The sequence below is a fragment of the Cololabis saira genome, chromosome 11, assembly GCF_033807715.1.
Source record: "Cololabis saira isolate AMF1-May2022 chromosome 11, fColSai1.1, whole genome shotgun sequence".
Taxonomy (NCBI): Eukaryota; Metazoa; Chordata; class Actinopteri; order Beloniformes; family Belonidae; genus Cololabis; species Cololabis saira.
Genome location: NC_084597.1, coordinates 9,175,241 through 9,186,292, shown reverse-complemented (window position 1 = coordinate 9,186,292; position 11,052 = coordinate 9,175,241). Strand labels below are relative to the sequence as shown.

Here is an 11,052-nt window from a genome sequence, read left to right as displayed (position 1 = left end):
CCACCCGTGAGACCAGAGGCCGACAAGGAAGAGCCCGGAACCCAGGCCACCGGCAACCCCACAGAGGGGAGAAGTAGGAGGGAGGCAACCCACCGCCTGCGAGGCCCCCCCCCCCCACCCGGCGGCGGCCGAGGGGGCCCGCGGGCGGGGCCCCCACGGCGCGGAAAGAAGCAGCCAGGGATCCCGCGGCGGCGGACCGCGACCCAGGCAATCCCCGGCCACCCGGTCCGGGCCGGACACGCGGCCAGGAGGCCCTCACCCTTCAGGCCAGCGACCCCCACCCGGCAGGGGGCCAGCCCGCCCGGAGAGACAGAGCCGCCCCGGCCGCCGACGCGGGCAGGCGCACCCGTCCCCCACGAAAGTGGCCCTCCAAGACCAGAGGGGCGCCCCGCCGTAGAGGCAGCGGGGGGGACCGGAGACGGGCCCGGAGAGAGGGAACCCCCCAACAAGGCGACACCCGCGCAGGCCCGACAACGGAGGGCCCCAGACCCAGGCATCCCATTCATTCATCCATTCACCTATCCGATACCTATACTAATAATAATATAATATACTATACATAATAATAATAATAATACTAATAATAATAATAATAATAACCATCTTTGTATAATATAATATTGATAAATTATTAAGTTTTTGATGTCCTGCCAATGGAGGCTCAAATCCTCCATGGCAGGACCCTTCCATACCGCATTCTCACCGACACAGACATACAATCACGCACCGTTTCCCCCTCCCCGGGGGGATCCAGCACCGCCAGAAGGCACCCCAGGCTGCACGGCGGGCCCCGCCAGGCCCGGGTAACCCGACCCACCCGTCCCAGGCCCAGGCCGGTGAGGGAACGCGGGTGATGTGGGACCCCCTCCCGCCCCTTGTGTTGAGTGCATGTGATTAATGCCATAAAAACAGGGAGGAGGGAGGGCCGAGTATCGATTGACACAGACCCCCCCCCCTCCCGAACTACGTGTCCTTGTCAAATGTATTTATTAAGTGTTGAATGTGCAGTGTCTATTTTGCTGTTAAAACCGTGAGGCGGGGAGTGCCAGGCCCCGCGGGACAGTGCCCCCCACGACCCGGACCCCCCGCCTTTCGCCTATGTGCGTATGAATCGTGTAGGGGGGGCAAGAGGGGGAGCGGAGGCCGAAGCCAGGAAGCAGGACCAGCAAAGCCGGCCCTGATAAGACACCCGCGTCCCCCCACCGGCCGTCCAGTAGACGGGGGCCGGCCCCCCGAGCCGGGCAAGGGCCCCACCGTACCCCCAAGGGCGCCCCCGGCGCCGCCGGAGCCCCCAGACGGAGGAGGAAACGGTCCAACATCCTCCCATTCATACTGACAACATAAGACATAGATACCTGGGAATGGCGCCACCCCGCCGTCGCGCCCGCCCGTGCACCCCCCGGTCAGGGGAAGCCCGCTCCCCGGACCCGGCCCCACCCCCCCCCGAGGCCACCCCGGCGGACACCCCAAGGGTCCCGGAGTCCCCACATCCGCAGGGGCACTTGGCCCCCGCCCAGCGACGGAGGACCAAGGCAGCAATGCCCCCCCAGCGCAGACAGCCACCCCCCACCAATGCAATAATATTCTCAAGTTAAAGTTCTCATTAAGTTGATTTTGACCCTTAAGTGTCTTTTATGTCTTCCCAGCACACCAGCATCCGAGTCCACTAGACCAGACTATTGATATTACTTGCGTTCACTTTCAATATTTAAAACATGTAATAAACACATTTTTGGTTATTGCAAATTTATATAGGATGCTAAATTTTTCTCTCCTTCAAAAGAGATATGGAAATGTCAGATAATATACTGGCATGACACGACATAGAGTAAATTAATTATTACTAAAATAAACAAAAAAAACTACTTTCTACATGCATTTATGGGAAATTATGCTATATTCATGGTATGTTGAGCTAAGATTGTAAAATCAAATCAGGCTGAACCTCGTTCCTCTCCAAAACAACCTTTTTTATGTCTGAAAATAACTTATGGAATATATTTAGACATTTTACATGGCTAAATGTAAAAAAAATCTATTAAAAAAGTCTATTAAAGATTCTAGTTGCAAAATACTACAAAGTACAGCAATGTGTATTTAGACTGAAAAGGGTTACTGCACGTCTTCCTATAGGTGAGTAATAATGATGATTTTATTGTGTATTACAAGTTCTTTTCTTTTATATATATTAGGGCTGGGCGATATGGACCAAAAGTCATATCTCGATATTTTCTATCTAAATGGCGATACTCGATATATATTGATATTTTTTCTGTGCCTTAATTGGGGTTTCCCCCAAATCATTATAGCATAGCATCTCTGTTAGCTTCATTTTTTTCTGAGGCAAACCCTTAAAAAAACAGTCAGTTTTAATACAAAGCCTCGTGCCAAATGTCACACAGGTTCCTTTATTAACAGAGGTCTGCACAAAATCAAAATGTATAAAACAAATGAAATTAAAATAAACTGCCTGCATATATAGAATACAAATGCTTCTTGAATAAAATAAATCCTTTTCCTGCATAACAATTAAATTAAAATACACTGCAATTAATACAATGTAGACAGTAACAGGCAGACTTTTCCACTGAGGTTGACAGTTGTGCAAATAACGAAACATTTGTGCAAATCTCAAATAAAACATTCAAGTCAATTTGTCACAAAATAAGCTATATCAAAATCATAAAAAAAAAAAATGTAAAAAAAAAAATAAATTTAAATCGATATAAACGATATTGTCTCGTACCATATCGCGTTTGAAAATATATCGATATATATTAAAATCTCGATATATCGCCCAGCCCTTATATATATATATATATATATATATATATATATATATATATATATATATATATATATATATATATATATATATATATATATATATATATATATATATATGCAGTTTAAGTTGATACAACAAATTGATCAGAGATCCGACCATTCCCAAAGTTATGCAAAGATTGCATTAATTTATTTATGGTATGTTTTAATTCATAGCAGGTTTAGAAAGTATTAGGCAAACTCAAATCACCTACTTGATAGGCATGCGTGGCGACGTTTATCCAAGGGTTGAATATCGTACGTTTCTGCTTTAATGTAACTTTAATTGTGAAAAAGGAAGAAAAAAAAAGCCATACAGGCTGCAATGTTACTAAAATTAAAAAAAAAAATTTAATTATAGGTTTTAAAACACGTTTGGTTTCAAATAAGCTTTTCATAACACTGAAAAGCAATCCACAGGTTCCTCATTGGATTTAAAAATGTGACGGAGGGACAGTGAGATGAAATGAGAGCCCCCTCCCACCACCACCACCACCACCACCAAATCTCTCCCCCTTCCGTCAATCCTTGCACTTAACAATAGCACTGCATGAAGGGTGACTTCATGGGGATGAACTGGACTATAATCCCACTCCTCTCTCTCCACTATGCTTGCTCTCTGCAGTGTAAGCTGCACATGACCCGGCCTACACTCGACTTAATATGATTAAGCAGCAGAGGGTTGGAGCAACACAGACTGTGTGCCGATAAAAAGTTGGGATACCCTCCCGAAAACCCGTTTTGCTGCAAGTTTTGCCAGTAAATGCTCCAAAGTGTTTGAAATATTTCCAAAAAGTTATCCACAAGGCTCTGCATGATTTAAAAATAAAGAGAAAACAGGCCATCTGCCTCTTAGTATAGTGAAGCAGGGAGGATTAAATCCAGATTATGCCCGAAGCAGAACGTGCGTGTTCACGTGTGTGTATGTGTCTGTTGCTTATCGTCAGTGTGTCCTTGACTTCATAGACAAGCAGCAGGTTAGCTAGAGAGCTACCACTGGATTTGATTCTGCAGGACGCTAAACGAAGGGACATTTCATTTTCATCCATAGAAAAACCCATCCTCATCCTCATAGAGTGAACTCTCAGACAGCTCAAGATGGCTTTCTTACTGAAGAGCATGATTGGAAACCCCTTGTCAGGAATGGGTGGTCTCGGTGGTGGAGGTGACAAAGAAGAGGAGGCCACCCCCTCAGATCCCGCCAAAGCAGCAGGGATGACACGCGAGGAATATGAGGAGTACCAAAAACAGGTGGTTGAGGAAAAGTAAGTAACAACAAAGACACTACTCCACTTTTGAGTTGGTGCAATTGGTTCATGGAAAACAGGAGAAAACGGAAAACAAGATGTACAATCTGACCTTGACATGATGTTTCATCACCTTATTTTACTGTTGGCTTTCCCCTCTTTATGTTAAACGCATAAAAATCATAGTCAAAGTAAATATAGATACCTCCACCCTTTCTATTCGAAATGTTTATGAGTTTATGATTTAACAACAGGGTTGTTTGGACATGCATCTGTTGGTGAAGGTCAAAGCAGAGGTATCATCACAGGAAATCTTTCACATAATACTCTACTGGGACTCAATGTAACGCTCGACCAGGAGCAATAATCTTCCACGATGCGTCATCCCTTTTGAAAATCACATATGTATTATTCATATCCTTCAAGACTCTTTACATTTGAAACCAATAAATGTCCCAAAATTATTTCTAGCTTGAAATGTTGCCCACAGGCTAGTAAAATATGGAGCCCTTGCATTGAATCATTCATTGTCCTTCATCGTGCATTAAATTGTACTAGGTTTTCCTGACATGTTGTGTCCCCAAGACAGTTCGGAACTGTCACTTTTCTCTTATTTCTAATGGAAGACCTATTAAATGCAGTGTGGCAGAATCTGCAGTAATATTCTTCTTTTCACCAACGTTATTAAATAATATAACTGTTTCACGTTATGATTAATCCACCCAAAATTAAAAAAATCTGAACCACTGACATGTTGTTTATTTTGAAACAAAAGTACATTCTGAAGCAACAAGGGTTTACTCGGTGTGTGTTACATAACCAGATTAAACCAGTCTCTTTACTGCCATGTTTGTGAATTCATTTGTTTTTTTAGAAGACAAATATAAAATGATGCAACTTATATTATTACCCGGTGAATTTTACTAATAGATAATGTAAAAAAAAGACTTCAGGATAATATATTGTGATATTACAATTACGATAATATATAATATTATAATATAAAGGCATTTGGCATGATATTGTCATGAGACCTCTTTTTTTTATTTTTTTTTTATTTTTTGGTATGTTATTTATAGTATGTAAACATCAATACGTTGTTGCTGCTGTTGTTTAATAATAGTTCAAATTGTGACATCTTGGCTTGAATCCCAATCCCCTCAATCTGTGCTATTAATCCCATCTTTATTTCAGTATGAGAAAAAAAACTGTATGTATATATATATATATATATATGTATATATGTATATATATGTATATATATATATATATATATATATATATATATATATATATATATATATATATATATATATAATGTAATACAATTATAATAGAATGCTATATAATAATGCAGTATGATGTATAAAGTCGAAATTTTGAAAAAAAAGTCAAATTTGTTCTTTTTTCTCAACAATTGGGCAGCCCCTCTAGGGATGAAATAGAACCAGAGTTTAACCAAAAATAAGATGTATATTCTTGTTAATATTTCTAGTTTTTGCAAAGAAAGAGGAATTTACTGAGGATTTTCGCTTTCTTGTTTTATATAGTTGTACTTTTAGCGTGCAGTTTGTATTTTACGTCCATAGTTGGTGTATCTATCGTTTTTAAGGGAGCTTGGCAGCTCATGTATTTCTGATCAATGCAGTAGTCTTTTAAAAGCTGTGAAATTACTATGTCATATAAATATTGCAGTATCACAAAACATAAGACAAAGTAACTGCTAGTAAGGTACTAATGAACTACTAGGTACCTGCAGCAAGTCACATTACAGTTACTTGAACTCAGCAACAACAGAAGCATAAATGCCTAAAAATATAGCTGTTGTATGGTAGAAGCTAGAGATACATTGTAGGTATTAGATGGGTTTAATGACAGAGAATAGTTTTATGTTGCATATAACATATAAACAATCTCACATGTGGGAAAAAAAATGTTCAGAAGCAATTCCAGTATCTTAATTGTCACTGATTGTTCACTGTATTAATGCTATGATTGTTTTTGTTTGTCCAGGATGGAGAGAGATGCAGATTTCTTACACAAGAAGGCAGAGAGAGCAACACTCAGGGTGTGCCTCAGAGACAAATACAGACTGCCAAAGGTAAAAACCGGAAAATGCTTAAACCTGCTGTCATGAAATGCATTATTTTCTAAGCTTTTCCTCATCATTTACTGTCTCAACGTGAATAGTCTGGAAAGCTATTTGTGCTACATTCCGTTGTATGAAAAGCATTTTACAAAGAAAGCATTGATTTAAGAAGACTGATCTTAAGTGACAGTATTCATTCAATGGTTTCACCTGAGAAAGAGAAAGAGAAAACCAACTTGGTGTCGGGTCTGGACAGTAGGAATGGGTGATATTTTACTGTTCACGATAAACCGCCAAAAAAAATCCCCACGGTAAAAATTTGTCATCTCGCGGTAAAAACGATAAATTCCCGTTGATGACGTTTTTGTGTAAAACTGATTTATGGTTCTGTGTTAAATCCAAGGAAGGAAGGAAGGAAGGAAGGAAGGAAGGAAGGAAGGAAGGAAGGAAGGAAGGAAGGAAGGAAGGAAGGAAGGAAGGAAGAAAGAAATGGGAAGGAAGGAAGGAAGGAAGGAAGGAAGAAATGGGAAGGAAGGAAGGAAGGAAGGAAGGAAGGAAGGAAGGAAGGAAGGAAGGAAGGAAGGAAGGAAGGAATGAGCAAGAAAGAAAGAAAGAAAGAAAGAAATGGGAAGGAAGGAAGGAAGGAAGGAAGGAAGGAAGGAAGGAAGGAAGGAAGGAAGGAAGAAAGGAAGAAAGGAAGGAAGAAATGGGAAGGAAGGAAGGAAGGAAGGAAGGAAGGAAGGAAGGAAGGAAGGAAGGAAGGAAGGAAGGAAGGAAGGAAGGAAGGAAGGAAGGAAGGAAGGAATGAGCAAGAAAGAAAGAAAGAAAGAAAGAAATGGGAAGGAAGGAAGGAAGGAAGGAAGGAAGGAAGGAAGGAAGGAAGGAAGGAAGGAAGGAAGGAAGGAAGGAAGGAAGGAAGGAAGGAAGGAAGGAAGGAAGGAAGGAAGGAAGGAAGGAAGGAAGGAAGGAATGAGCAAGAAAGAAAGAAAGAAAGAAAGAAATGGGAAGGAAGGAAGGAAGGAAGGAAGGAAGGAAGGAAGGAAGGAAGGAAGGAAGGAAGGAAGGAAGGAAGGAAGGAAGGAAGGAAGGAAGGAAGGAAGGAAGGAAGGAAGGAATGAGCAAGAAAGAAAGAAAGAAAGAAAGAAATGGGAAGGAAGGAAGGAAGGAAGGAAGGAAGGAAGGAAGGAAGGAAGGAAGGAAGGAAGGAAGGAAGGAAGGAAGGAAGGAAGGAAGGAAGGAAGGAAGGAAGGAAGGAAGGAAGGAAGGAAGGAAGGAATGAGCAAGAAAGAAAGAAAGAAAGAAATGGGAAGGAAGGAAGGAAGGAAGGAAGGAAGGAAGGAAGGAAGGAAGGAAGGAAGGAAGGAGCCACAAAGAAAGAAAGAAAGAAAGAAAGAAAGAAAGAAAGAAAGAAAGAAAGAAAGAAAGAAAGAAAGAAAGAAAGAAAGAAAGAAAGAAAGAAAGAAAGAAAGAAAGAAAGAAAGAAAGAAAGAAAGAAAGAAGGATAAATTCCCGTTGATACGTTTTTGTGTAACAAACATGGTGGATCTGAGAGCGAGATAGATTTATAGTTAAAAAGATGGAGTTGAATTTGTATTTTTTTTTATCGTCATTTTTATCGTTATCGGGATTAATGCCAGAAATGATCGTGATAAATGTTTTAGTCCATACCGCCCATCCCTACTGGACAGGTAGACGTAGGTGTTTCATACGCGAGTGATGTCACCTTGATCTAACAGCAGCTCCGGCCTGCACAGCAGGAGGTGAACGCCAAGCCAAAGATTAGTGAGAAAGACATTCAGCTGAGGTCCAGGAGACGGTAGCGTGTGCATCCCATATTGGACCTTGAGACTTACAGAGCCAAATGCCACTGAGCAGGTGTTCCAGGCTCATTACAGAGAACTAGGCAGACTGAATCAGCCTTAAGACACAGCAGCCTTTACTTTAGTGGATCTAAACTGAGCAGTGACAGGATTTCATAGCACCCTCGACCGGAAGGGAAACAGCAATGGACGGAGCAAATAAGGTATGTAAGGCTCTAATAGAATCATGTAAAAATATATGTCTCCGCAGTTTTATACAAAGGGACTTAAAGTGAACTTAAAAACAAAAGCTTGTGACTTGAATGTAGCGAAGGCCTTGGCCCCGGAGGCACTTTTTGTATTAGTTTGATTGATTTTTCAAATAAAGGGTGAATTTAATTTATTTTTTAAGCTGACACAAGAAAGAAGAATATGAGGCAATATGTATAAATGCAATATTTTTTTTTTTTGTCTACAGTGTACATTGTTCAGTCTGATGTTGGGTGCCTTTAGAGCAGAAATCTGCATTTTAATTGGTTTTCTTAGATTAGACAACAATAAGGACTCTATTAAGACAGTTCTTTTATTTTGACCGGTACAAGGTTAAGAACGTATGTACTGTGTTGATGTGAATAAAGACAAAAATGTTTGCATTAGCAGCTGCACACTAGTGAAAGTAATGATCAGTTCTGTTATTCTAATTGAATTAGGGTCTGGTGTTGCCTTGTACTAGATATCTTTAGACGATGCTTGGTGCTGTGACTAAATCAGGTCCGAGATAATCCCCCAGATTGAAGCTTAAATAAATCAGCGCAGTGACTACTGCACAACTAACATATATCAAGTGCTTAAATTGCATTTTTCTAACAATATGACACATTAAGGTATAGCAGAATGAATAAAAAAGGACTGAAACTTGTGTTGGCTTTAGAAAATATAGGAAACACAAACAAGAGGGATATCCTCAAGTGCAGTTACATGAACGTGGATTAACACAGATTTTATGTTTTATGCCTTGTTTGCATCTTTGCTGGATCCGCCTTCAAACGCAGCTCAATGTAAATCATTTTAAAGTGTATGAATGTGTGAAATTAAAGGAAGAGTGAAAAATTTGACTTTTTCCCATATTTCTCAGTCATTTTATCCAGTGTTTTTCAAGTCAGGGGCTAGTTATGGAAAGCCAGCAGTCAGATTGCATGTTAATCCTGTAAACAGCCTCTACGTCAGCCTGCAGGTTGTTTACTCCTGCGAGTCCCAGCTCTGGGCAAATGTAAATGCCAATGTAAAGCCTTTCTTATAACCAGGAAAAACAAGTCAAATAATAGTATCCCCTTACGCTACCTAAAGAGGAGATGATGCAACATGGAGAAATGTTATTCCAGTTTTATAAAAATCAATTTAACAACATAAAAACATTATAAAAAAACCCAGGACAGTCACATGCTTACTCACTGTATTATTTTAAATACAGTCTAAAAATGGTTTTATTTTATTTTCATATCATGCCCTATGGCAGTGTCTCCCAACCTGGGGTCCTCCCCCCCTGGGGGGGCGCCAGAGATCTCTGGGGGGGCGCGAAACTTTGTCTGCTTTGAGGATATGCAGTTGTAAAAATTATATTTACACATGTTAAATAAATAAAAAATCATAATAACACACCTAATGGAATACAGTAATCCAAGTCTGTATAAACCCACTTAGAGATATATTTTGGTCATTTTTAAATATTAAGTTATTTATCAGGATAAAAACTTAAAAATGTATTATTATATCATTATTCAACATTTAATCATACTACTACTCCGACAGGTTTTTAAAGGAAAAATGTTTAAAAAAAAATGTTGCTCTCATATTAAAAGAGACATTTTTCAGAAATGTCCTTGCAATTATTTTTTGTGCATATTTTATACATTGGTGACACAAAAGGAAGGTAAGAAAAACAAAGAGAAATGTATCAAAAAACATAATTAATGTTCATTTAATGTTCATTTTTTCAATTAAAGGTTTGTAACGAATAACTTTACTCTTTTGCTGCTGGTACGTTCGGGTCGGGGGGCCCGGCTGGTCTTAAACACAAGTAGGGGGGGAAACAAGGAAAAAAGGTTGGGAACCACTGCCCAATTTAACAACATAAAAACATTATAAAAAAAACACAGGACAGTCACATGCTTACTCACTGTATTTATGAAGGCATAAACACCATAAGTACAATAACAACAACGTTTTTTTCCCCCCTGATGTCATTAAATCAAGTTTACCTGCCAGGCTGTGATGGGTTTCTCTTTCCCGGTGTTGACATCTGCAGAGCGAGCAGGATGAGAACATGCTCGAGATGGCCGGGGACGACGTGGACGTACCCGAGGAGCTGCTCAAGATGGTGGACGAGGACGCCACTGAGGAGGAGAATAAGGACTCATTCATGGGCCAGATGCAAAACTTGCAGAACATGGACATGGATCAGCTGAAGGAGAAGGCCTCGGCCACGGTCACCGAGCTGAAGAGCAAAGCTGAGGAGAAGTGCACCGTCATGTGAAGAGGTGATTCAGAAAAGAAGAGGAAGAACAATGAGAGAGGATGATGATGATGATGATAAAGAAATAATAATGATAATGATAATAATAATGTCAACCATTTCTGGGCATCTACAGACCACGCTGTGATTGAGTCACAAGGTGAAAGATCAAGTATCCATTTTTACAATAAGCGCCTCACCCTAATTACATAAAAGATAAAAAAACACAGGCTTGGCTTCTTTCTAACAATCTGCTTTTATTATAGGACATACTGTAAAGGTTTCCCTTTTTGCTTGCAATGATTCACCCGTAAATCAGAAATGCATCTCTCCCCAAATATTGTGTGATATAATGTCCACTTTTCTGTCTGTTTGTGATAAAACGAGACTGTATAGTCTCTAAAAAAGTTTGCTTTTCAGTCAAATGATTTCAAATTCAACAAAACGTGCTGATGTAAAACCAACCCTACCTAAGTATTTCAATGTACCTTTTTGGTTTAACGGTTGTTCTAGACATTTTTTGTATGTGGTGTTTGAACTAATTAGGATTATTAATTATTAGTTTATCTGGTTTTTGTT

The 11,052-nt window shown here is 40.3% G+C and overlaps 1 protein-coding gene across 1 annotated transcript; it reads left to right on the top strand.

The window, feature by feature from the left end:
* The first annotated feature begins 3,758 nt into the window (after positions 1-3,758).
* Positions 3,759-10,549, top strand: cplx4a (complexin 4a). The gene is made up of 3 exons (XM_061733667.1): positions 3,759-4,091; positions 6,087-6,174; positions 10,267-10,549. Exons 1-3 carry the CDS (start codon positions 3,925-3,927, stop codon positions 10,492-10,494), a joined length of 483 nt encoding a protein of 160 aa, XP_061589651.1. The 5' UTR covers positions 3,759-3,924; the 3' UTR covers positions 10,495-10,549.
* Positions 10,550-11,052: the final 503 nt, after the last annotated feature.

Excerpts from the sequence above, each read along its gene's own strand:
- cplx4a (XM_061733667.1), top strand. The coding sequence starts at position 3,925 with ATGGCTTTCTTACTGAAGAGCATGATTGGAAACCCCTTGTCAGGAATG. Across the intron at positions 4,092-6,086 it reads AAACAGGTGGTTGAGGAAAA|GATGGAGAGAGATGCAGATT; the intron begins GTAAGTAACAAC and ends TTGTTTGTCCAG. Across the intron at positions 6,175-10,266 it reads ACAAATACAGACTGCCAAAG|AGCGAGCAGGATGAGAACAT; the intron begins GTAAAAACCGGA and ends TGACATCTGCAG.